Below are 27,584 nucleotides of genomic sequence, written 5' to 3'. Positions count from 1 at the left end.
CTTCAATTTGAAGCAGCACTGAGTATACATAAACACAATGCTCTAACCCCTCAGACCTCTGGCTTTAGCTCAAAATTCCTCTCTGAATATGCAAAGCAGCTTTCCAAGAGGCAAACTCTTGCTCCTGGAAGGAACAAATATGACCCTGATTATCCAGCCAGACAGGGAACAGGGACAGATCCTATTCTAGAAATGAAGAGACCAACTCCTTACCAAGACCACAGTGTGGGAGGAAGTTCATTTTCCTGTTTTAAAATCCCAACCTGATTTTCTATTTCTGCCTGAAGTTTCCTACAGCATTTGAGTTCAATGAGTACTTCCTGATCACCATCCTGGACCACCTGTACAGCTGTTTGTTTGGAACCTTCCTGTGCAGCAGTGAGCAGCAGAGAGTGAAGGAGGTAAGACAGCTTCTCTCTGAGGTAAAAGCCTGTTCCTGATTGCTTCATCTGGCCAGATGTCACTACAGAAGCAGGTTCCTCACTCAGAGATAGTTGTAGATGTGAGTCTGGGAAATGCCAAGCCCCCTTCTCAACAGCTGGGACTTGGGAGATTTTCCTCCTTGCATAAACTGTTGGAGGCTTCATGTTTCAGAGCAACACCATCTCCCTTCTGAACACTCTGTCTACTTCCAGTTAGTCACTAGTGGTTGAATAGCTCCTGGTGTCTCTCAGGTAGTGGAAATGCAGTTTTGCTTTGAACTTCAGTTTACTGTAATCTTCTCTGTGGGTACTTTTTGTCATGCCTTTTCTTTGAAGTGGTTCCTTTAGGTTGCTTTACCTAGTGTGTGCTGTCGTTCTGCACACACAGGTTACAGCAAGTAACTGGTCTTTATGTGTGTTCTTGCTGTGCTTGCATCTTCCCGGGGGAGGACAACTCTCCTGCTATTATTAAGGATGTGCTTCTCTGTCCTGCCACAAGCCAGCTCTGCCCTGCAGTCTGGCCAAGGTTTGTTTGCCCAGGGAGTGCAGAGATGTGTACATCCAGACCCAGTCTGGAATTAGAAGGAAAACAGTGGCACTCATTCTGTCTCACCTACCTGAAGATTAAGCATTCTGTCACCAAAGGCTGCAGCCTAACAGCACAGAGGTACACGAGGGCAGTGCTGTGTAATCATGTGATGTGATTACATTTGATAGAACACCAGTTAAAAAAAATAATCATAAAAACTAGCTGAAAAATAAATTTGATAGCATTTTCCTATAGTGAAATCAGTGTCCCCGTTTCTCTGGAGTCCACAATGATGGAATAATTGTCATTCCCAGGGAGGAAAATCTGTTTGCATGTGGGTTTGGGGATTTTTTTAAAGGCTTCAGCCTTAAACTAGAAAGTACTTCAGCACTGGTTTTAGTGGGACTATACACAGGCATAATTTCTCTACTAGGTCAGCCTAAGTCAAATATTTTTTTTCTTCCTTTGCAACTAAATACTCCAGCAAGTCCTCCAGGAGCACTTCAGAGAAGTGAAGCTGAACTAAAGCACTGGGAGTTCACATGCTGGTGTCCCCTCTCTGTAGCAATGGTGATTCCTGGTCTGTGTTGACAGCTGGGTGGGTCAGAGGGGTTGTTCTGTGCCAGGGCATGTGTGCCTGCCTGCATCCATGTGCTTTGAGTACAAGAACCACATCAAAAGAACAGTTTGGGGGATTTTTTTAAGCTACAGAAAACAACCAGCTACATATTAATGACAGGCATATGTCTGTGCTGCTATAGTTTGTAGATAGCTGGGATTCGTATGGCAAATAAAGCCTCCTCCACCCCCTTCCCTTACAGAGCCTTCCAAAAAAGACTGTATCACTTTGGTCTTACATCAACAGCCAGCTGGAGGAGTTTACTAACCCCTTGTACGTGAGCTACTCCAACCACGTCCTGTATCCCGTGGCCAGCATGCGCCACCTGGAGCTGTGGGTGGGCTACTACATCCGCTGGAACCCCAGGATGAAGCCTCAGGTACGCCTCTCCCTGCTCCTGCTTCCCTCGCTGCTCGTACCCGTACTGCTCCTTCAGAGTCAACACCTCTAGGTAAGGGTGCTGCCACTGCTTAAATCTGAAAACAGTGCCTCAATTCTGGAGCTGCCTAGTGCAAGTGCCCAGCTGGACATCACCACCTTGTGAAATCTGCAGGAGCTGAAGGTTCTCAGCAATCTGGGAAATTTCTCACTTAAAATGTGGGGGAAATTATGTGAATTCTCTTTACAGATAGAACCTGTTAAGACTTCTCTTGATGTGGAGTTCTAGATAGGAATTTTGGGAATTTTTGTATTTAAATTACTGGTGGACCTGCTGCTTGCTTTGGCTGCCTGAGGCACAGGGATCTGACCCCAGCCAGCAGGGAAGCTGCCTTGCCCAGGCAGGCACCTCAGACAAGCAGTCTGAGCACGACCCTGAATGCTGACATCACTTTTTAGTAGGAAGGGACAAAAAATTCCCAGTTGCCTCCATGCTCCTACTCTGGAGGCCCCTACATGCCCACCTGCAGGTAAGTTTTGCAGATCTGCAGTGCTAGAGACAGGAACCCAGCAAACACGTTGCAGTACTGACTGTTAAACAGTCAGAACTATGTGAAAATATTTAGAAGAATCTGGCTGGGTTTTTTCCTCCCTAGCCTCTGAAATTATGTCCAGGCTGAGATGCCATGGCCAGAGTCCCCCAGAAATGTCAGAGATCAGCATTTGGCAATTGTCATGTTTCAAAATGCACAGAGGCTGTTTTGTTCAGCCACAGCACTGTGCCTGTTGGATCCAAATGAACAGCCAAGAGCCAGAGCAGCCACCCAGGTACCTGCGGGCTGGAGACTGATGACACTTGTGTACCCCCTTCCCTCACAGCTGTCTGTAAGGTCAGCAGCAGTTTGTGCTTCAGGCTCCCCCAGTGCTCTGCTACACATTTCCTTGCAGGAACCCGTTCACAATCGCTACAAGGAGCTTCTGGCCAAGCGGGCTGAGCTGCAGAAGAAAGTGGAGGAGCTGCAGAGGGAAATCACCAACCGCTCCACCTCCTCCTCGGAGCGAGCCGGCTCTCCCGCACAGTGCGTCGCCCCCGTACAGACAGTTGTATAACATGGACTTTTTTTGATGACTATCTTCCCAGGACATGGGGGGCAGCTTTTCCAAAACCTCCTGGATTTCTAGCATGGTGCCTGGGACATGCCAACCTATTTATTTATTTCTCTCCAGGGTAATTTATTAGTACTGTAGCATCTAGGAAAAGCTTAAAGCAAAAACCAACACAGACAAGGCCCCCTATGCAAGTACCCTTCTCAGTGGCCAGCTTACAATACAAGCCAATTGCACTTGCCACCTGTAAGAAGCCTGGAGCTTGCTCTTTGTTCACTGATGTGCTGGAAATCACTTGGCTTTGAAAGAGTCTGTGCATGAGCATGAAGCACCATGGAGGAAAAACATCTGCTCAGAAGTTTGAAAGGCCAAACCTGACTTTGTATTGGAGCCTCAGATGCAGCTGTGCCACCACACACCCTCCTGCACAGCAGAGTGAATGAGGGCCTTTTCCAGCACACCTGGAAATAAGCAACAGCAGTGTCTGAAACAAGTCATTCCCTGCACCTCGACCTAGATCATAGGAAGCCATGTAAATGATGCCTTATTTAAAGGAAGGGCAGCTTCTCCCAATAAAACACTGCGGTAGAGGAGCAACACTACAGGACTTGATTTTGTAGGACAACGTTTACTGCCATCTCTGCAACTTTAGAATCTCACTTATGGTTTACAGTGGGTGTGCCAGAATGCAACTTAAGCACCTTTATTTCAGAGGGGGGAGCAGACTGTGGCTCCCCTTGGCTTTCCACAGCTCCTCTGGCCTCCAGTGCCTCATAGTCATCAGGGGAAAAGGTAGTGGAATACCAAGGGGCACGTGTGAACTGCTGGGATCAGCCATTACATTTTGCTTGGGTAAGCATAATTAGCAATTTTAATGCTTCTGTGCAGGGTTATAGTGGTGTACTTACGGTATTTCAGCTTTCTGCTAACTAATGGAAGCAACTGTGCATCAACCAAAGACGCCTTTCTGCCTGCATTGCAGCTGCCGCTTTAGGTTTTCCTGGCAGACCAAACAGCTTATCCAGTTTCTAAACCCTACCTTCTTCCTCATAGTCTGCTTCAAGAACTGGTGTCACTCAAGCTGAAATTCAATTTTAATACAAAAATTTACTGTAGGAAATACAACACACACTTGGTGAAACCATGACTGCCCCCTTGCTCTTCCAAAGAGGTAAGCACAGGGTTACAGAGGGCTCTTAGAGCAAAGGCAGTTAAGTATGTGCAAGGTCTTCAGGCTGCTTCTCCACCTCTCTGCTGAGGAGAAGGGGTCCTGCTTGGTTCCTGTGTTTCTCTTTTAGACCATGGTCACCTGTTTAATATACCTATCAGCTGCTTCACTCAGCTGCTGTTCCACTAGAGAAGGGTGTTTGAAGGGAGTGTAAGATCAGACCCATTTCCACCTAAGAAACAGCCTTTCAAAAGCCACATTCCTTCCAAGGCTGTTAGCAGTCATTTCCTCCTGCAGTCCCACTTCTGCCTGCTCTACTGCTGCCATCACCACACTGTGCTCACAGAGAAATCCACAGCCACCTTCTGACAGAATAAGTAACAGCCTGCACAGCATCACCAGGTTTGTTATAGGGTGGCCTGACACGTTACTGTTCAACAGTGCAAAGAATCCACACAAAATACTGTCTGAAGACTTGGATTTGCAGGTCTGCTGTTACATACAATCACTATAAGATGGTTTAAAGCATTATTCTGTATTAGCAAATTGACTCTGTGTGTATATTTTGTTTCTTGATGAAGGCTGTTTGGTTTCCTTAACATTAATAAAAATGGATAAATGGATAAAGTTCCTGTGCTCTTATTTTCAACAATGTGGTTTTCCAAAGGACTTGCAGGACATGCAGACATTAAATAAATAGCACTGCAAGTTCAGTGTGTGAAATCCAATTTTTTTTCATTCTTCTGTAGAGGGTCTTTCAAGTTGCTAATGTTGAAACTCTGGAGTCTAGAATGACAGAAAACCAGGATTCATCTTTGGACATGTTTCATTTATCCTGCAGAGATCAGTATTAATACACATACAGTGCTTAGCTGCTCAATATTATAAAAACAGAATCACAGAAGGGACCTTTGAACCTCATCCAGTTCTAACCCCACTGATTGGCAGAGACACCTTCCATTAGACCAGGTTCTTCAAAGCCCCATCCAACCTGGCCTTGAACACTGCCAGGGGTGGAGCATCCCAACTTCTCTGGGCAATCTGTGCCAGTGTCTCACCACCCCCACAGGAAAGAACTTCTTCCTGGTAACTAATCTAAACCTTCCCTCTTTCAGTTTAAAGCCATTCCCCCTTGCCCTATCACTACATACCCTCCCCAGCTCTCTTTATAACCCTTCCTTTCAGGTGCTAGGTGGTCTCCCCAGAGCCTCCTCCTTTCTAGGCTAGACGACTCTCTCACAGAAGCTACTGTCTAATGCACTATGCAGAAGGTTTTTTTTTTAATTGTGAAAGTATTTCGCTCAAAGTATTCTGAAATATGTTCACAACTAAAAAAAAAAACCTTCCAGTTTCTGCACCTTACAGTGCATTGGCACAGTAACTTCCATGTAAAAGGAAGTACTCAGATTTCTGCATGTAACTTATGCCTAAATTTACTGAGATAATTTGTTATCACCTCAGTGGATGGTCCCTGATGCTGTCAACCTGTGGGTTTAGTTCTAACTTGGGCACCTCATTCATTCACAGTAGGCAGCATGGATGGAACCTAAAATACTCCTGAGCCCTCCAGCAGTAAGGAGCTGCATGAGGAGAGCCCGAGGTCATGCTGAAGTTAACCCATCTTTGAGCAAGCTTGTCTCCAAAGGTCCTTCCCAAGCAAAATGACCAAGTGTAAGTTTTGGCTACTCATTTTTCAGGACCCCTGACATGAACTGCTCTTAAAGTGGTTACTCCCACTACACCTGGTTAGCAACATTTAACAGCAGCTGACACCTTACATGCCTTCTGTGCAAGGAGACAAGCTGGGTGGATCACCTACAGGCAACAAACTCAACCCCTTCTGCCTGTGCTGAACTGCAGAGTTCCCTGCCTGTTCAGCCACAGGCAAGAGTGGACTAAGACTGCAACCTTACCTGCAGCTCTCACTCATCACCCTGACCAGGGAGAAGTCACCTTGGCATGAAAAGCCCACTGGCTGTGGCACAGTGCTGCAGCAAACACACAGCTAATATAGAGGAAGTGCAGCTTTCCCACAATTCATTCAACAGGCAAGCTGGCTTTATTAATTTTTCAACTGTATATACAGGTAATCTGGGTATTCTATACATTCCATTAATAGGAAATTCTTTAAATTATTAACATAATAAATAACATTTAATCAGCTATGCAAGTCAGAGCACAAAATCAATTGCACTACTAACAAAGCTGATAGCTCATCAAAGCACATACTTCAAGTTAAAAGCAAGATGCCAGGACCAAATGGCACAATTGAGGCACTTGCAGTTTAAAACACTTGTGGTCTCTCTCACTCCTTCACCACCCAAAGCTGTCAGCTAGACACAGGGTATTACCCTCTATCCTACAGCTTTTTGCTAAAGTAGGACTGCTGTATAAAAATTTCACCTGATCATTAAACATAAGTTCCTAAGTTACTTTGCCCCTTTTCTGAGTACTCAAACATCTACTGCCACTGATGCTGATAAATGCAAGAACAAGAACCAGGGATGCCTTTTGAAGAGAGCCCCACAGAACACCTTTGAAGGGGTTGACCTGTTCTTCCTCAGACACTCCCAGAGATGGGGTCATTGCAGCTGTACACAGAACAGAACTGACAAAAGCCCTCAACAGCCAGGGCTGCAGCACTGTTTTCACACAAGATGCATCCTGAGAGGCCTCCCAGATCCACAGCATGAAATGGCACATCACACACACACCAACCCACGGAAATGTGCAGTGCTTGGTGTGCTGGAACAACACAGAGGGACTGCTGGAACCATAACACAGGGAACTAGGGGAGCCCTATTGTTAAGATTCACTGGCAATGTACCTTGAAAATGGGATGTGATTTAAGCTAGACCATAATATGTACAATCAAATGCAGGGATGGAAAAATAAGAGCCTGTAAGCCTGTATTTCAAAAGTGCACTTAGTGTACAGTAGTCTCTTCCACACAGCAGGAAAGGCAGCTGCTTTAGATCCAGATGTAAGTTTGGCCAGCATGGTTCAAGAACACAAGAGTCAGTAGTCCCAGCTGATATCATCTTTCTGTAGTGAAGTCTGTATGGTCTGCATGTCTCTCAGCAATTGAAGATTTTTCCGACTCTTCTCTCCAGGCTTCACTTTGATAGGACCTGCATTTTTTCCCTTTGTGGTTATTGTAGTGGTTACTTTAACCTCACTGACAGGGAACCTGCTGTCTTTTATTTGTTTAGCAGAAGTGTTTCTGGACTTGCATTCTCTCTTAAGTCTCTCTAGCTGAAAGAGAAGCCCAAAGGAAAACAGTAAGAAGTGATCTTGTTTCAGTTTTATGTTCAGCAATTCTTCCAATCAGCTGAAATATCCCACCACTTATTTCACCCAGGTAAGCAAATGGTTGATTCCAAGTCACACTGAACAATAAATATGTTCTTTTCCTTACAAAGCATTGTTCTATTTGCATCTTCAGAGCAGTATTTAGCTTACAGTGATCTACCATCTCTCTAAAAACTCAGAAGTTCATTATGGGGGAACATTGTAATCAGGAATGTAACATAAAAAGGTGCAGATGAAAAAAGTTGATTTATCACTGTTACCATCCAGTGATTAAAAAAACAAAACAAGAGGTTTTTTACATACATACTAGTAATTTTAATAGCTAGTCACTGTCAGGGATGTAGGTTTGAAGGAATACCCGAGCTCTGGTGGGGTGAAAAGGTGGTATCCACACAGCTCTGTAAAATCACAGCATGGAGTCAGTACTCCCCAGCAAAGACTGAATGGGGAACTGGACAATCTGAGGTTCAGACACATTCATACACCCAAACCACAACATGGTGGCTTCTATAGCTCCCCTCTCTGTATGTGGTGGTGCTCCCTCTTCCTAACTGACAGCATGCAACAATTTTCCTAAGCCCTGGCTCCTAAAACTTTTGCCAATAGCAAATGCAGCATCATTACTCCTGGGAACTACAGCACATCTGCTTCACTGCAGTGGTTCCTCTGAAGATCATATCAAAAGTGAGTGATGCTTCTAACAGCAAGCATTTCACAGGTCTATTCTGGATGTCAGGTCTCAGCATGTGTTTTGTGTATAAGTTACATCAGATGAGGGTGAATCGTGGTTTGTATGAACTGAACCAGATTAAACACATGGGGTTGAGTTCTTTGAAAGAAATTCACTAAAATTAATGAAGACAAAGAAAATAGGGAATCAGTATGTTTTATAGCTTTGAATGGAAAGGCTACACTATCCAAAACATTCTGAAAGTTATAAAATAAGCAAAACCGGTATTAAAAAAAAAATAAAAACATAAATAGGTCCTTTACTCCAAGCAAAGATCAACAATGTTCAAGGGACAGGAGGAGTGTAAAATGCAATGTGAGAACAGATGTGAAAGCTCTGTGAAGAATGGGCAGAAGGGTGACAGAAACTATGTTTCTGCAAATATACTGGGATAGATGGAGGCATGCAGACTAACTTTGGGACATCAAAGGTAGAATTAGACAATGCTGCTCTAGTTATTTCTGCTTTATGCAATTGCTGCTAGATTAGGATGTAACATAAAAACCCTGCTTAAGTCAGCAACTCTACATGAGCATGAACACAGGCAAAAGAAACTCACCTTGAAACGATGCTTCTGAACTTTGCTGATTTGATCTGCCTTTGCTTCCATCCTTCCCACCAGTGCCTCAAGTTCCCTCTCCAGATCTTCCCTCACTGCAACAGTTGGGGCTTCCTCGATGAGCTTTGACAGCTGCTGGTGATCACTAGCACACAATTCAGACAGAACAAGGCTTGCATCAGGCTCCATTGGCTTCTGCATCTTGTACCCAGTTCAGAAATAACACTTCTAGGAAACCATACATCAGCAGCCAGGCAAGTTCAACACACCATAACAAACCATAACAACAGTTTTGCTGGTTTGCAGCCTTATTACAGTAGCACATCATGGTGGCAGGCTGCTGCAACATTGAGTCTCAATAATCTAAGCAGCTTCCAACTTCAAAATGTATATTCGAAATGACCAAATAACCCCTTGAGAGCTTGATCTCAGCACTCATCCAGTTAATATTTTGTGTATCTGTACCTACTGCAGCTGTGCAGTACAGTAACAATTCATGTTCTGTTAACCAGGACAAGCAAAACACCCAGCAAAGCTCTCCTTTAATGGACTATTTGTCCAGATCCTTTTGGCCAGGATGGCGTTTTCATTTTTAGTAGCTGTTACACTGCTGAGTTTTGGATTCAGTACAAAAATAACGTTGGTAACACTGATGTTTTCATTGTTGCTCAGCAGTATTTACCCTAAGCCAAGGGCTTTTCAGTGTCTCCTGCTATGCCAGTGAGCAGGGGCACGAGAAGCTGGGACAGGGAGATACCTGGGATAGTGATTCAAGCTGGGCAAAGGGATATTCCATACCATAGAACATCATGCCCAGTAGATGAACTAGGGGGAGTCAATCATGAGAGGATAATTGCTGCTGGGGACAGGCTGGTGAACAACTGCACTGTGCATCACATGCTTTTTTACCTTGTATTTCTTTCCCTTTTTCATTACTATTATCATTATATTTTACCTTATTTCAGTTGCTAATCTGTCCTTGTTTCAGCCTATGGGCTGTTCCTTTCCCTGATTTCCCTCTCCATCCCACCAGAGCAGGACTGGAAAGCAGCTGTGTGGTGCTGAGCTGCCAGCTGGGGTTAAACCCAGACAGTCTTTTCTGGCACCCAGCATGGGCCATGAGGGGCTAATGACAGGTCTGATCAGAGTGTGGATACAAATCTTTTCTAGGCATCGCTGTACTTGTTCAGTAGTGGCGGGTCGCAATGCGGGGCTATGGTGCCACGGAATTCCCGGGGGAATGGGTGTCCTCCGCGCACTGCGGGAGCCACCGACTGGGGAATCGGTGCAATTGCACCTCCCTCCTTCCTGCTGCCCAGCCAGCCCAGGGAGCGCACACCTCCCACGCCTTCCTCCGGCTCCAGGCTAACTCCAACAGCCCTTGAGAACTCACAGTGTCCCGCGGGAGTTAAAACCAGCGCGGTGCTGAGCGGGGCTCAGATCGGGGGATTTGTGTCTGGGGGCAGTGAGAGAGCAGCTGCGTGGCACTGAGCTGCTGGTTAAACCACAACGGAGCAACCTACCCTCTGCACAAAAGACAGGATATAGAGGGTGCACACCACAGGGAACCCCGAGTTTCACCTCTGGGACAACAGGGAGAATATGAAGTGGGATGGAAAACCTGTACCTCAACCCTAGAGGCACAGGTATGTGAATTGAAGGAAAAAAACCAAGAACAAGTAGGAATTCTGTAGGAATTCTTTCAGGAAAGTTGCTGTTTAAGTCTCCAGTGGGCAGTTCCCAGACAGAGTGGCAGAGCTGATCTTTTTCCCGATCCTATGGAATTCCTATTCCAATTCTTTTTTAAAGGAAATGGAGAATCCTAGGACCAGTATTAGAGGAGCCCTGTCTCCAGCCAGGTTTACTGGACTGTGTGGATCAGAGGGCCTGGGCACATCAGCCCCATGGGAGCACAAGGTGTTAGCAGACCCTGATGCACAGTACACCCTAATGCCATCAAGTGGTACAGGGGCAGAACCCATTTCTATTTCTGGAGTGACAAGGGCATCCCAAGAGCTGATGTTCTTGGAGGCTGAAACCAACCAGACAAAATGAGTGGCAAAAGCCACTGTGACTGGCCCAGAGGCTCTGTACACCCTTGGCAGAGACTGTCTTGGGTGAGGGCATACAAAAGGGTGCTGGTGGGCACCTTGGAGACACAGGAAGTGAAGCATCTGTCTACCCTGCCTTGTCTCTCAGAGGACCCTTCTGATGTGGGGCTGTTGAAGGTGAAAGAACAAGAGGTCACAGGGTTGGAAGGGACCTTTAAAAATCATTGAGTTCTAAACCTCACTACCATAGCCAGGTACACTTTCAACTGGAACAGGCTGCCCAGAGCCCCATCCAACCTGACCTTGAATCTTTCCAGGAATGGGCATCTACACCTTCCCTGATGCCCTGTTCCAGTGCCTCACCATCCTCACAGTAAAGAACTTCTTCCTAATACCTAATCTAATGCTCTCATGTTCAGTTTAAAGCCATTACCCCCATGCAAACACTACACACCCTTGTAAGAAGCCCCTCTCCAGCTCTCTTTTAGCCTCTGAGCCCTGAAAGGCCACAATGATGTCTCCCTGTAGCCTTCTCCAGGCTGAACAACTCCAGCTCTCAGCATGCCCTCAAAGGAGAGGTGCTCCAGCCCTCTGTCTTTGTTGGCCTCCTCTGGACTCATTCAAGCAGGCCCACATCCTTCCTATGTTGGGGGATTCCAGAGCAGGACCCAGCATTGCAGGTGGGGTCTCACAGAGCAGAGCAGAAGGGCAGAATCCCCTCCCTCCCCTGCTGCCCACGCTGCTTTGGATGCAGCCCAGGCTCTCTGGGCTGTGAGTGCACATGGCTGAGTCATGTCAGCTCTCACCACCAGCATCCCTGAGTCACTTCAGCCATTCAGCTATCCACCTACCACCCTTTCCTGCCCTGAAAGACTGTTACAACAGCTGAGTCCAAAGTCATGGACTGAATTAACTCAATGGACTAGTAAAGGGATAGTCCATAGACCACAGGAATGATATCTGCCTGTACCTACATCAAAAGACTGGAAAGGTGATCGTGGTTAACTGGGACATACTGGAAAGTGTGGGGCTTGGGCAGGATGCAAATGGTACAGTGTAAGGGGTGAATGCTGCCCATCCCAACACAGGAAAGGGATGGGTGTTGGGGTGTGCGAGTGGCAGCAGGGTCCTGGCTGGGTCCACACCACAACAGTTCACTGCATTGGGGCTGTGACCACATGTCTCCCTTACCTCTTCTGAAATTGATACTGCTGTACATGAGCACAGGTCTGGTGTCCAGACTGTTTAACAGTCTCTGCAGTCAAAGATTAGATTCTAAACATTTCCCAAACTAAGAACTTTCTCAGGCAAAACCTTTCAAGTTCAAAGCAACAAGGCAAAAACACTAAACATCTGCATTCATAATCTGCAGAAGAAAATACACCACTCACAAATTCATCTGTCCAAATTCATCTTGTAAAGTGAGCAACACTTCTGAGAGCTCTTCCTGAGACGAGGAGGAGTCCATTGGCAGGGATGACCTTCTGCTTTTGCTGGCAGGACGACTAGTACTGGTGGGTTTTGCTAGTGGAGTGTCATTTACCACATGTTTGTTACACAAAGCTTTCGTGTGATGTTTCATCAGGTGTAGCACGTGTTGCACATTGGCACCAACCGAATGACTGGGACTGGTAGACTGAAAGGAAAAGAGACTTCTTTTAAATGTAATACTGGAGAGCATTTAAAAACAGGCCCACTTTTGTTTTGCTGACAAGAATGTAATTTGTTTGAATTGATATGCACCAACAAGAACATCTTGTAAAGCAGCATAGTGCAGGCCCATTTTTGGAAATACCAGCTCAGTTTGTTGTCAATATCAGTAAGCACTTTGAAGACAATCTGCATGAAAAGCATGGAAGAAAATGAAATGATCTGACCACTGGGTGTCAGGAGTGCACCAAGCCAAAGTCCCTTAAGAAGCTGCAGCTACTGAGCTCCAAGCTTTGGAATTAACCAGCTCACCTTCCCAGCCACAAAGGGTACATCACCCAGACACAGTCGGTAATGCGGCTGCACAGTGGAATGTCTCACAAGAGAGCGTTTCTGGAAAGAAAGAAGAGACAAGTACTTAGCAAAAACTCTGCTACAGCAAACTCACTTTCCCCTTACTTTGTAGTAAAAGAGGCAACCTGCTCCCTGATCACATGCACACTACCTTATTTAACTCTTCAGTAATTGTCCTTCTCTTCCCCACATCTTACCTTCTCTGGTTGCTTTGCTTTTTTCCTGGGTTGTCTTGCTTTTGGAGAAACCAGTGGTGATGCTGCTTGAATCAGTAGTCTGTTGGTTTCCAGACCTGTCTGAAGCTACAATTGAGGGAATAAGGGGAGTTACTGAAACTATATAAATAAATAATCAGAAACAGTGCAAGCAGAGAACTGCAAGAATTGTTAAAACAAGTTCTCCAGAAGCAAGGGCTGCAAATTTTTAGGATATTTTTGCAGTCTAAGGCCAACTTAAACATTAAATACTTCCTCTGCTAGCACTACTCATCAGTAATCCTAGTAAATTACCCTTAGTCCATTAGTCCCTTGCAGGCAAGTGTCAAACATCAGCTGTGCTTTACACTTGGCAAGGTATTGGGGAGCTCAAGCCACCCAACCATGATCAATTGACTCCATGACATATAGCTAATAGGCAAGTACCCCTTCTGTTCCATTAAATTTGACAGTAAAAAAACCTCTAAACAAAAAAACACAATTAAGAACACTAACCACAAAACCATCTAATGAAAGAGTTAAGGTCAGAACTTCCTGCTGGCAGTGAGAATCCTAACTCACTTCACTGTTCAAGAGGAAGATACAGCATGGCTTTAGAAATCATGTCCTGAAGAAGCATTCACAGCACAACTTCTCATTATTAATTTGAGATACCCCCTTCCCCATCATACCAAACTCATGGCAAAGGTTAGAGCCTAACACCTCTGTAATTCTCCAGCATACAATTGATGCTTAATGAACACCACACTTTTGGGTTAGAAGACCAGCCAACATCCTTAAGGGCTCATAATCAGGAGTATGTTTCCTCTTTTTTGCTTTCTTCTACAATATTTTAATTACAGTTATGAACAAGGGAGCCCAATTGTTGACTTTGATATATTGAGAGGTTCCCATGCATACTCAATTATTGATTAGTCTGAATTTCTACTCCTTTTCCAACTTTTAGTAAAGAAATCAAAGCTTCAGTGCACATGTAGTGATAGAAAAAGGTTTCCAAAAAGTTCAGAGAACTTCAGAACATTTGGTACCTCAGGCAGGAGGAAAAACAAAAAACAAACAAACAAAAAAAGACTAAAACCAGGATTTCACTATTCTGTGAGGCATATGGGGGGCACTTTCAGTAAGCTTAGCTGAATAAAAGGAAGAGCTAATTACAGTGCATACCAGTACAAAAGAAATTTCCTGTTGGTTACCTCAGCTGCTTTTTCCTGAACAAGCTTCCTTGCATGTTCTTCCTCATGAAGCTTCTGTTCCAGCTCTTTCATTTTTTCCTAGTCAAAGTTGAATAAAAATAACGTTACTAATGAAACAATATTTTTTTTCTTCCTGAAGCCTACAATACTAAGAGCTTGTACAAAACTCTGAGTTCATCTTACAACCTGAGGATAAATGAAGACTTGAGCATTAGAATGATTGCTGATGCTTTGCCTATACAGGCATAAATACAGAAGCCACAAGCTTATGCTTAACATTTAAATTGATTTTTCTGTTCTTACTTTCACAATGGTATCTGAAGTTAAGTCACAGTCAAATACACAGAGAGCAATACACAAGGCTCTTTCTCTTCAGTTGCAAAAACACCCTAGACAGTAGGTTGCTTTGTGTACATTATCCTCCAAGATTCTGTACTACAAAAGACCTACCAAAGACATGTCATAAAGCAAGAGACTTACTTTATTTAGACCACTAATGGTATTTTTGCTAAAATCTCTAACTTGTACTCTTATAAGAAAAGACTTTTTGGACATCTAGCCATCTTCCTAATAAAGAAGAAGGAAGAAAGGTTGTATGATACCCTTGAGACACCTTTAAATAAAACTGAAGAAATTTCATCTTTATATCACAAAAGCATGTAAGAACTCTTTTGAAACTCCTCTTCATAGGAAAAGGTTAAAGGGGAAAGCACACACTTCCTTGTAAACCTCCAACAAGTTGAAAACATTGTTTAAACAAGATACATTGAAATTCCCAATGTGAAAGTTATTTAACAACTTTCTGGCTTTATACAGCAGTGAAAAACAATCCAGAGCTCCAGTACCCAAAACAATTTCCCTTCTCTTCCCCCAAAGACTGGTAATTCACAGAGCCACTAATAAAACTTGAGGCAGAAAAGCACACTATATACAGTGACAGCTGTATTTGTACATTTGTTTGTTTGTAAACCCACTACACTGAGGTACTAAATATTTCAGCTGTGCTTTACTTAACACCAACTGCAAGAATAATCTATGAGCTGCTATACAAAAGTGTTTAAAAGCCTGGATAAACATTGAGGACAAAGGCACTACATAAAGGAACCAACCTTTTCTTTTGAATGAAAGAATCATTCTGATGATTTTTTTTTTTTTTTAATTTGAAACAAAGATATTCCAGGTAACTTAAAATCATCTTCTGCCCTTTAACAATTATTGGCACAACTCTTGATATCCACGTGCTCAGTCTCAAAGAACTTTTATTAACCTCTTAAGTCTGACAGAAGTTTTAGTATGAAAATATTGAGGAAAATATTCTATTTAAACTAAAGATAGACATGAAGCTGGGCCAAGGCTTTTATTCTGAAATGAATGAGTATTCCCTCAGGTATCTGTTCAGCTGCAGTGTGAAGCTCAAACTACACAGCAAGAGTCCACACAAACTACACACCTGAGTCCAAGGGACACTTTCCACTAAACCAGGTGGTTGCCTAGAGCCTTGTCCAAACTCATCTTGAATGTTTCCAGGAAATCTACTTGAATGTTTCCAGGGCATCTACTACCTCTGTGGACAATCTGTTCCAGTGTTTTGCTCACCCCATAGAATTAGGGGAGGGTGGGGTGGTGTAGTTTTAAGTCTCACTGTTAGCATTAAGATCAATTACTATGAATTACAGTTGTTGAAAATGTCATCCACACACACATTCACACTCTGGCTATCTGACTACACATAAGACCACAGCCCAAACTGCACTTTTAGGGAATAGCCACATTTCTTTACTCCATCTTCAGGCACAGAGATGTTCAGATCTTCTCAGGCAACTGTCCAGATAGTGCACTGCAGGACTGCAGTTGAAATAAAGATGTTTCAAAAGCAATTACAGGGTAAGTATTCCACATAAATAGGAATCTCAGCATTTCCTTTTCACAGCCACTACTGACTTTAGTGAATTACTTGAAGACAATACTTACATGGCCAGGTAGTGGCTCTGGGGAGATTAAATGATCTCAGTGAGAACCCCTCACAACTAGTGCTCTGGCAGTGTCTGAACTCAGAGGCAGACACATCACTGCTCACTCATAAGCCACACCACACCTCACCACTTTCAATCCATTTCAGCTTATCATGTGTGAAAGAGTCTCTTATTTCTTGCTTCAAATTCAACTTGAAAATGTTCCTACAGTCTTGCCACAAATACAGCAGAGATCAAAGAGGGAACAGACGTAATGCTTCTGAGTAGAGAGTGCAGTCACTCTTTGAAGATATTCAGGTAATATCTATCACACAGATGCTCACAATGAACACAGCCTATAACCACAGAGGCAGGCAGACCTGTCAACCAGAAAATGGCTCTTGACTTCATAATGACCACAAGAAAAATGACTTCTCATCACAGTTAAATCCAGATTTATTTCAGGTCCTAAAATTGCTTCAAAATTGTGTGAATTTAACATCCAATTCCTCTAAAACATATTTAATTGTGACAGCTACTTATTCCTAAAGAATCAAAGAACTCTGGTTTGATCCAGAAAAAACAGAAAAAGAACCACAAGAAATTATTTTCACTAGCCAGGCAGAAAAAGGCTAACAACCCAGTCTCACCAAACTCCAACTACTACCAGTCAAAAGCTTGGTAAAAGCCTTTCAGAGGGAATGCCAGTTGCTGAATTGGTTATTTCAACTCTTACCCTGAAGGAAACTACTGCTACTTTCAGAGTACAGACCCAGGAGACTCCAATTTTTCGTTGAAAGTGTTTGGCCTAAGTAAACAATGCAACCATTTGTACTCCACAACTGCAGCTCACAACAGGTGTCAAGATCTTAAAAAGCTTGTGGCAGCTGCTTTGGCTCAGGGACTTCCAAGAAGAGTTGTAACATCTAAGTGTCCTGCAGCAAGCCAGGCAGCTGAAGATTTACCACCAAACATCTCCTTATGTACCTTTGGAGAAACAACCATCTACTTCACCACCTGAGGTAAGGGCTGGTGTGCAGGGTGGCAAGACTATGATTTTAATAGAATCCAGAGCTGCTATCCACAATCCCACAATCTAATGATGTACTATCTGGTCCTTCTGGGGGAACAGGGAAGAAATCTGCAGAAGGAAACCTCTCCCTGGTTAAGCTCTCTGCAGTTTCCAGGCTTAGGAGACTTGTGGTCTCTCTTACAGCAGCAGAGAGAGGTATGTGGATGGCACATCAGAGGCCAACACCACAAAGGGCACACAGAGATGTATGGGGTTTGTGTGGTAAGGCATTGGAAGGCAGCCATGGGGTTTCCTTCTCTGAGGAGCTGCCAGAAACTTGCCCATGTCAACAGAGCTAAAGCCAGCTGGCTCTGAGACAGACCCTACTGCTGGCCAAGGCTGAGCCCAACAGCAATGGTGGTAGCACCTCTGGGATTAACAGGGAAAAAATCCTGCTGGGGAATGGCATCCAGAAGCAAGGAGTGAGCATATTTGTAATCAGAAGCCTTGCAGACCCTAGGGTCAACCAGGGAGGGAGAGAAGGTACTGCAGGTGCCAGAGCAGAGATTCCCCAGCAGCCCATGGTGAGATTGAGTTTTATTTCTCACTAGAAAATTACAAAAATTATAAAAATTGAAGGGTGAACCCACCACAACATAATATGACCAAACACAGTCGTGATGAGTTTGTAGAAGCTACTGATTCAAATATTGTCCTGAAAAGGCAGACTGACTCAAACAAACAGGGAGTCACCCAGTGATAGAGGCCTTGTAATACAAGGCCACAGAAGCCTGCACACAAAATAACTGGTAGCAATTGTGTTTCTTAATAAAGAGAGCTAAAAAAAAAAAAAATCAAATTCATACAAGTCAGGGTGAATCTGGATACTAACAGAAAATAACTGCTAGCATTCAGTAGCATGAAAAGCAAATCAAGATCTTAGGAATGGCTGCAATCTTACAATGCCTAGGTATCAACTCAGCACAAAGGAGGAACACCATCAGACTGTTAAGGCATAACAAAACTCCAGCTCTTGCAGTGTAGAGTGACCCAAAGCTTACCTGGACATGTAGACTTTCAGCAATAACTTCAAGTCTTCATAACATCTCAGATTAAAATTAAGTTTAGTTGTTATCTTACTCTAAAGCACAAAGTTTTGCTGAACTCTGCTACTGCCATATAGATACAAAGTACAGATTACAATAAATCTGATATAGCAGCCAAGACAAATGACAGACCTGTGCTATGGACTGCATTCTATTTAGTCTGCTATATTCCCTTTCCAGTATATCCAGCTTCTTCAATTTAGACTGAACATGTGATTGGTCAAAAAGCCGATCTTGCTCCAAGGAGCCCTTGAAAGGGAAAAGTGAAAAGGAAAACAATTATAAGCACAAGAAAACAAGAACATCCATAGTAAGCCTTGTGTCTGGAGCACAAAGGACATCCATAAACAGTCCAAAGGAACTACTACTTCCACATCTCAGAGTATTCTCCTTCCTCCCAACCCTAAACATTGAAAAAACAACAAAAAAAGAAATCATTAAGAAATTAGAAATAGATTTCTAGTTTTGTTGGTTTTTTATTTTTCCCCCTTCAGTAAACATTTAACAGACTGAAATAGAATAACCACAGAGACCAATGAACAGACAGTTCTAGGTGACCCCTATGCCTATAAAACAGAATTCAAATCATTTTAGATATAGGCCAAATCCCAATCACTGATGATGGGAATTGGAAATTTTACTATTTCTACAGAATCAGTATTTCAGCCCCAAATTAGCAAGAGTAGTGCTAGTAAAGAAAATCCCCAAAGGCTTGAAGACTCTGAACACAAAAGGGAGGTTTTTCCCCAATGGCACACAGATGTAACACTGGAAGATAAGGATGAGCTACTGCAGTAAGGCAATCATGCAGAAGCAAACAATTCATATTAATACCAGAGCTTGCTATTGCCTTAGAAACAGGTGCACAGAAACACCAGGGTCATAAGAAGACTGGAAAATTGAAGTAGGGAAGCTATCCATACCAAAGTATGTGAAGGCCAGCTGAAGTAGACATCCACATTTAAAGTTATTAAAATCACAGTAACTAGGAAAAATCATTGCATAATTAATGACTTTTATGATTTTGCCCCGAGATAGTTTTGGGAACAGACCTGTTTCTCCAAGAGATGTGACTTCTCACTTTCTGCATGCTGGATCATTTTTTTCATGTAGGCCAGCTGTTTCTCTAGAAGACTGCATCGAGACTCAGCAAATGCCAGCTGAGAAGACAGTTCTGAAGATAACAAAAGGCAGAAAGTAGAAATCATGCATTGCTTGTTCCTGGGATTTTTTTTGTTTTGTTTTCACGACAATTTCAAAACAAACAAGAAAAGGACCTCTGTAAGAAACTTACATAATATGCCTAATGAACTTTAATATGTATAAAAATCCCTAAACAAAGAACATTTTAAAATTATTTCTTTGTGACCCCCCCCCCCCCATGTCATTACAAATTAAAAGATGCTGAACAAAGTAAATTAAAATTGGTTTGAGCATTGATAGGAATCAAGTTTCATCCACACCAATGTACTACATCTATGTATGGTTTGCAAACAACCTTGGTTTTTCTTTGACACTTCAGTCTTGTCATGTTCTTTGCGCTGCATTTGTTCACTCAGTACTTTTTTATAGTCTGCAGTTTCCCTGCTGAGGTGTCTTACGTTCTCCTCCGCCTGAAACCGGTCCAACTCCAGCTGATGAATTTTTTCCTGGAGATTCTTCAGAGCAGAAAGTATTGCTGCAATTGAACAAGTACCTTTAGTTAGAGTCCATCAAATCACCACTTCAAGACAACACTGAACTTGAAACATTATTATAAAAGCATGTTATGTAAGAAGGTCAGAGTGTTCCTTACCAGCATCCAAGAGTCCTTCCAGGAATTAAGACCTGTTTCCCTTTAAACCATAACAGATTCTAAAACTAGTCTCAAACAAATAGATGCCCTCAGGGCATACCCTTCACCTGACACATTTCCCAGAAAAAGGCATATAAATGTTGTGTTGATTGAGAACAAGCAGTGCATCCTCTGACCCTTTATCAAAAGGAAATGAAAAGTCACAACTAGATAATTAAAACAGTGGCAATTCTCCACATTAACATTATTCCTGCCACAAAAAATATACAAACACAGTGTTCCCATGAATGGCCACACAGCATAGTAAAGGTTAACTATGAGAAGGGCTATAAAAATGCTTATAAATAAGTGGACTTCTCTTTTAATTCTTCTGGTTTTGCACTTGTGTTCCCCTCCTCCACCTAAAAACATCCATCTCCTTTGTGCTGAACCATTTTCCCTTTCTGCTGCATTCCCAGCTTCAGTAGTTACTAAACAAAGCCTTTCTATATTCTTCACCAGAAAAAGAAAAGCAGTTATAATAGAACTCACATCACCTTGCAATTAAACCATCTGCTGGTAATCTGATGTATTAGGTCTCTCAGCTGTGCTGTTTAATTCTGTAGAGGGAACCATAACCACAAGCCCTTTCCCCTATACAGTGCTGCTGAGGTTAAACACAAGAACATCAGTACACACAGCTTATATAGCAGACTAATCTGCAAGGTCACATTAGCCCACTCCTTTGTGCTTAAATCCACTCCAGAGAAAGAATGTACCTGTAATAAAGCATGTTTGAGCACTAGAAGAGTTGAGACTGCATATTGGTTTGTGCATCAGATAACCAAAAAAACAAAAAAATCATCAAATATTGAAATAAAAGCACATGATAGTACCACAAAAATGCAAACCTGTTAAGTACATAAGAAGTAGCAACGGCAGTCACAGTTAAGAGGAAGTTATTGATAATTTTGCCCTATTTGCAATATCAGAATCACCAATTGCACCTTCTTCTCTATTTACATTACTGTTCCTAGGATTCACTTGAAATGGGCATAGCTGAAACAGTAAACAATTTGTTATTATTATTGTTAAAAGCTACATCGACATCTCTGTACATGCACAATAATAATAACAAAATACAGAAATTAAGCAAATCAAGCAGTGAATAGATAAAGGTGAAACCAAACAGGACAAATATCATTCAGTCATTCCTGTTAGAGTATTAAAGCCAACTGTGCATGCTGACACACATATACAACACAAAGATATTAAGCCCACAATAAACAGAATTTACTATACTCAATTTCAGGCTTTTTCAAGACAATTCATTTAATATGGGGAACGGGAGGAGCAATAAGGACCTTCAAGAACAATCAAATCAATTGTGCCATTTGAAATTAATTCCCATATCCTTAAATTTACTAAAATATGCACTCCAGAATATTTCTGCATCTTTACAAGCTATGCAAAAAGAGAAACTTACTGGATCATCCATGCGTTTGATTCAATTTTCAGCATATATTCACATTCACTTGCACTTCATTTGAACATTTTTTGAAAACAAAAATATTTGCTAGTTTTTAAAAAGGGATATAATTTATCCAATTGCCTTCCACCACCCATACTTATTTCAGAGTTGGAGGAGTCACCATTAGGAAAAAAAATTGCCAAGTGAAAACTTGGAAGTCAAAACGTTATTGCTAATGCAACATGCAGCACACTCTACAAAAATACAGCTGCATCAGTAATTCATAAGGAAGCTCTTTCCTGCACATCCAATTTTTCATCTGTAAAGATTGTTTTAGTTTTGTGTCAACAGCACTCTCAAAGCTGATGGCCTTGAGAGTATATATGGCATTTTAAACAGTGCTGCAAGAACTGAGATTTCATCTTTGAGGTCATTAACACACAAGTCCCTAGAAACTCAGACATAGATTGTGTTACTGGAACAGGGACCTGAGGCTATCATCCTAATTTTTTATTTAGTTTGGGTAATATTAGGATTCATCCTAAACACTTCTCTCTTCTCCATAAAATGAAGACTATATCAAGTAGTTCATACCTTTGAGCCTCCTTGCCACTTAAAGTGAGCATTTCTGCAATGACCCTGAGGCAAAGAGCTCTTAAAGGATTGGTCCTGCTCTGGTCTCCCAACTCCTCATGATGCACCCTGCCTGTACCCCAAGGCAGCTCTGGAGTAAGTCTCACTACATGACAAGCTAATTCACTAAAACAACAGAAAAACTAACCAAGAATAGGCTTTTTGTTCATGTCCAGTCATGCAAGACAAATCTGTTTATACGGAGATGAACATCAGGACCAGAGTGGGAAAGGAGGGACAAGGAACAGCCTAGAAACAAGAACAATAAATGAGAGTAAAATTGCCTTCCTTTCTGGTGTTGTGAGCTCTCAGTTCAGCACTTTGCTGAAACCTTCTCTGCATCCTTTAAGTCTTCACTGATATGATAAACAGTCACAACACAACCTTTATCCATGACAAGCTTTCCAATTTTAACAGGACCAAACCTCTTCCTTTGCTCCAAACCATTCTGGGGACTAAAGTCTACTTATTTCTAACTTAGCTATCAACTCAGGAAAGGCTGAAGGAGAGGAAGACTGAAGAAGGGACAAAGAAAACATGTCAGTACAATTTCACAGAGTACTCAGAAATTTTACAATTCTCTACTACTGGAGAGGAGCACCTTTCTCCATCAGTAAGATGACTTTTATTATCAGTTGTCCTTTGGAAAGAGAAGTGCCAAGGACCTACAAAACCTGGTGACCTGGACATCACTGGGAATTGATAAAAGGATAAAGAAATCTTCATAGATATGGAAGTATTTTACCACAATTTGGAGACATGTAAGAAAACAACTTTTCTGAACTATTACCTCTGCTGTTGCTTTCAGGATATGGAATAACTGGTTTCCATGGGGAACGCTGCAAATCCGAATCAATAAATGGCTTGTGCTTTGGATATTCTATAAATGATGCTGAAGAGAGTCCATCTGTGCTTGATGTGGAGTTTTGAGTTTTGTGCAGATCATCCTGAAAACAAAATAAAGCTGTTATTCAGCACATTTGTTTCTTTGTCACAACAGCAAAAATAAAGTAAGATTCTATCAGATGAGGTGTAGAAGTACTGCTACAGGAGACTCACCTCAAAAGCTGCACTGCCTTCTTTATAGCCTTAGGGTGTGTCACTTTCACATGCAACTTCCTATCCATTAAAAACAGTATCAAACAGAAGAATGTCTTTCCCATACTGGCTTCTGATTTACACTTTTGTTTTCCATTTACTTGTTCTGTCTACCGTTTACTGGGAGAAGGCAATCCACAATCAGTTGGAAAACAACCACTTTAATTACTGGTTGCATTTACTGCACATGAGATACTGCATTAAGGTGGCCAAACCTGATAAGGCACACCCAGGACCATGGTTTACACTCCTTAATGCAACACAAGAGCTCACTGACTGCACATGGAGCACAGGACACACTGGAAAAGGGAGGTGAGAGTCCCAATCCCTCCAACTCCACTCACTCCAATTCATCCTCCTTATCTTTCCATTAGTGGATGGAACTTCACAAGACACATCCAGATGATTTTATGCTACACCTGATTGTGGGTATCAGCACAGGAAAACCAGCAGAACAGAGTCAGGAAAGTACTTCTGCCTCTAAGCAGCAATGTACTCTTAAATCAGCTTCAGACACTTGTGAAAAATGTGGCTACAGAGATCATGGATTTCCCAGCAGTCTGGGAAAATCAATTTTGCAAACACCTGCTGTGCTTTGGGTGTTGCAATGACCTGAAGGGATCACCTAGTTGGGAAGAAGCTCTTCCAAATAAAGGAGACATGGCAGAATGTTTATGGTTTCAACTCTAAAACTGTCTACCTGGACTAAGCTTTACAATCTGTATACACAAATCAAATGAAATTCTTATTTTTACCTTCTCTCAACTGCACCCATCACTACTCATTTCAGTGACAGAATTTGAAGGCAACCTAAGAGAGGTGGGCTGCAGGCAGATGCAAAGCTCCCACAGCTTCCCCACTCACCAGTAAGTAAAATGAGAAATTGCTGATTTTGGCAGGGTGTTTTTATGCTTTTGCAGGCAAATTGGGAGTATATTATGACCAAAACTAAAATACAGAAAGTATTAAGTATCTCATAGCAAATTACAAAACAGCCCAAAATATATTACGAGGAGCCAAATATGGGGAAAAAATTTAAGAAACTTTAAAAATTATTTAAAGCCCATACACAGCTCTCTATTAATCACCTTTCCTACAGTGATTCATTCTGGGCAAGAAAACTAGGATCATAACTACTCTGAGTGTATCAACTGGTGTTTCTAAGCACAGTTCTATGACTGCTTTACAGTCTGCATTTAAAAAACTTTGTCCTACACAACATAATGGTTTTTCTCAAAACAACTGCATTTGCACGCGCATTTGCCACCACAGAAAGTGAATTAAAACACTAATCGCTAACTAAGAACCTTTTAATAAAACTATTTTGAACAGGTGTTTTATGCATAAACAGTTTTACACTCAGCAGCCTCCCAAGTCTAAGAACATGTGGCTCCATCTGATCAAAAGCCTGTTAACATCAAAAATGCCATTACAGGATATGGCATCAATGAGCAGAGGATACCAAGACCAAATGATGGAGTAAAAATGAACCAAGCAAAGCACAACACTTCTGCAGCAGCAGTACAGGAACAGCAGCAACATAAGCCTCAGCAACCCAAACAGTAACTATTGATTCAAATATCAATATCCTGTGTCTGCTATTGATTCAAAAACAAAGGTACATCACAAAACAGACAGAAGAAAAAGGGGAATCAGGTTGAAGCCAAAGTAGGGCTGACAGCATCACAATCCTTCTAGATGTCACTATCCTCTTCACAGGTAAAGTCTTGTCTGAGAATTAAAACTAACTACACAGAAACACCAAAGTAAATGAATTCTTCTGTTTGTTTTTACTGACTTTAATAACATTTTTCTAGCCAACAGTAGACTAACTGAAAGAAAAAGCTGGTGTGCTTAAAACCCTGGAGCACCAAAGTCACATAAAGCAAAGCAAATTGAGGTTTTTGACTAGTTATGGGTCTTCTAAATTCCACCTGGATGCAGTGAATAGGCAGTAATTTAAAGACTCAGTAATAATAACTTGTAATGGCAATAGTAATTTGAATAGTGTAATAGTCAGTACAGATAACTGCTTCCAATAGCTACTGAAAAAATTTGGAATACCATCTACTACATAGGCAGTCATGTTTTTTTTCAGTCTAAATAATAACTTGCTACCATGTATATTTTTCTTATCTATTTTTAAGCAAAAGAGTTCTTATATTCAGTTTCATAAATAGCGACTTTAAATAATTTGACTGAATACTTTGGGAAAGTTTATGAAACAGCATGAAAGAATTTCCCATCACAAAGCTCAAACATCACAGCAATTCTCTGCTCTTCTCCCCTATCTCCCAAGTCATTAAAAACCATTTAAATTTGTTCTAGCTCTTGGAAAGAGCACCCTATTACATAACAGTGAGCTGAGCACATTTTATCTCCACAGGTCTGAGAACATTGCCTTCCAAAATTCATGGCTTTCACCACTGCCTAGCAGCTGCCTACTCAAGCAGAAAGAAGGAATATTAAAAACACAGACTGAAGATAACTTAATGCATCACCAGCACACAGGGACTTCCCAAAGCTCTCAAAGGCTGAACATAGTGGGGGGAAAAAAGACCAACTGATACAGAAAGTTTTTTTTAAAGGGATTAAATTAGAATGGGTGCTATTGCAAGCTGTCATCTAGGTGCTCACAAACAAAAAAGAAAGAGGAAAAAGACTGATACCTGGCAATGCTTTAAGTGGTCTTGCACTTGGTTTAAAAAAACAAAGCAAAACAAAAAACAAACCCAAAAAACCCCAAAACCAAACCAAAACAAAAAATCCCAAACAAACAAGCAAACACAGGGAAATTATGTAGACAATGAGAAAAAAACCCCCCAAAATAATGAATTACTGAATGTAATGATTATAAAACATCCAATTACCCAATTACTCAAGCTTTCATAGTAATTTTGGAGGGACAATCTCAATTAGCAGCCTGTCTTTCCCCATTACTGCAGTACTAGGAAAGTGGGGAAGGAAGGACAGCTCCTGTCACCCACTGGCCAGGTGCTGGCTGTGCCTCCCTGATATAGACTGAGTCAGGAGCACTCTGCATTTCAATAACATCTCTATTAAAAGCAGACATTAAAAAACTTAATTTAAGTAATTACATCAAATGGGGAGGAAAAAATGTTGACACAATACAGTAATTATTGTCAACTATCTGCTGTAGAGCGTCAGATGTATGAAAAGCAACTACTTTCAAAGTTCAGGAAAATACAAAGTCAGGGTTTATTTCTTTTTTTGAACACATACAGAAAGTCTACAGTGGGCAATTTTTTCCCCAAAAGTTTTGTCTGGTTAACTAAATTGATTAAGCAACCTACATTTACCTACTGAAGGCTAAAACAAATATTCTGACATCCTACTCCAGAAACAATTCCAGCCGGTCTCCCTGCACGGAGCCCAGCCCAGGCTCCTTGCCCGTGTCACCTGTCACCAGGTGAGCCCCCTGTCCCGCTGCTCCGGCACACCCAGGCCCGGGCAGCGGAGCGGACACGGAAATTCCGCTCCCGGGCGTGTAGGTGGATACCTGTGCCATTCCAGGGACACCGCAAATACCTGTGGAGCCAGGTGCTCCGCGCCCGAGGGCACCGCTATCTGCCACAGCTGCTGTTCCCATGGGACACAGAAGGGAAACAGCCGGACGAGCCATCCACCGCCCGGCACTGCGCCCCGGGCCATTTCCGACAACAAAACAAATTCCACACCTTATTCCCGCTCGCTTACGAACAGCATCTCCCAGCACCCGTATACGCGGGCAGGATGGCTTCGACAGCAGAGGATCTTTTTGTTCCTGGCGCTTTAGAAAACGTGTGCGTGCATCACGGGTTTAAACACATACATACATACATATATATACACGAACATATACGTACACATAAATATATACACACACATACGCGCATACACGCACACAAATACCGATAGACATGTGCAGCTATACATACACATGTGCATATACATATAATAGATATATGCATCATTTAACAGACACTCCAGCTCCCGTACGGCTCACAGCACGTTGGGGCCCGACAAGCCGCCAGCCCCGCACTGCCCGGCCGCTACCCCCCGCCTTTCACAAGCCGCCAGCCCGTCCTGCCCCGCAGCGCGGGGCCGCGCACCGAGCCTCACCATGTACCGATGGCCGCACTCAGCCGCTGCCATCGCCATGTCGGCCATTGGAGAGCCCGCGCCAGCTCATGTCACTTTAAGGTATGGCACCCGCGCGGCAGCTCGCCTGACTGCCAGCCCAGCCTGCCA

The 27,584-nt window shown here is 42.5% G+C and overlaps 2 protein-coding genes across 6 annotated transcripts in view; one reads left to right on the top strand and one right to left on the bottom strand.

Moving 5' to 3' along the window:
* MTMR2 (myotubularin related protein 2) overlaps positions 1–6,115 on the top strand; it is a 64,421-nt gene extending 58,306 nt beyond the window's left edge. For 4 of the 5 annotated variants that reach the window (XM_079319116.1, XM_079319117.1, XM_079319115.1 and 1 more), the window contains 3 exons: positions 288–401; positions 1,773–1,949; positions 2,897–4,850. In XM_079319116.1, coding sequence (XP_079175242.1) covers positions 288–401; positions 1,773–1,949; positions 2,897–3,058 — 453 coding nt within the window. In that variant the 3' untranslated portion in view covers positions 3,059–4,850. Of the gene's footprint in view, positions 1–287; positions 402–1,772; positions 1,950–2,896; positions 4,851–5,753 lie in introns of those variants that run through there. The other variant, XR_013776051.1, reaches the window with a different exon arrangement.
* Positions 6,116–7,101: 986 nt separating this feature from the next.
* On the bottom strand, positions 7,102–27,578 carry CEP57 (centrosomal protein 57). The gene is made up of 11 exons (XM_079319158.1): positions 27,456–27,578; positions 23,026–23,182; positions 19,856–20,035; positions 19,410–19,531; positions 18,490–18,606; positions 14,288–14,365; positions 13,077–13,181; positions 12,838–12,918; positions 12,267–12,511; positions 8,825–8,969; positions 7,102–7,478 (listed from the first exon to the last, which is right to left on the bottom strand). Exons 1-11 carry the CDS (start codon positions 27,501–27,503, stop codon positions 7,242–7,244), a joined length of 1,515 nt encoding a protein of 504 aa, XP_079175284.1. The 5' UTR covers positions 27,504–27,578; the 3' UTR covers positions 7,102–7,241.
* Positions 27,579–27,584: the final 6 nt, after the last annotated feature.

The sequence above is a fragment of the Erithacus rubecula genome, assembly GCF_903797595.1.
Source record: "Erithacus rubecula genome assembly, chromosome: 1".
NCBI classification, from domain to species: domain Eukaryota; kingdom Metazoa; phylum Chordata; class Aves; order Passeriformes; family Muscicapidae; genus Erithacus; species Erithacus rubecula.
Note: the sequence above shows the minus strand (reverse complement) of the source record. Positions and strands in the feature narration are given on the sequence as shown.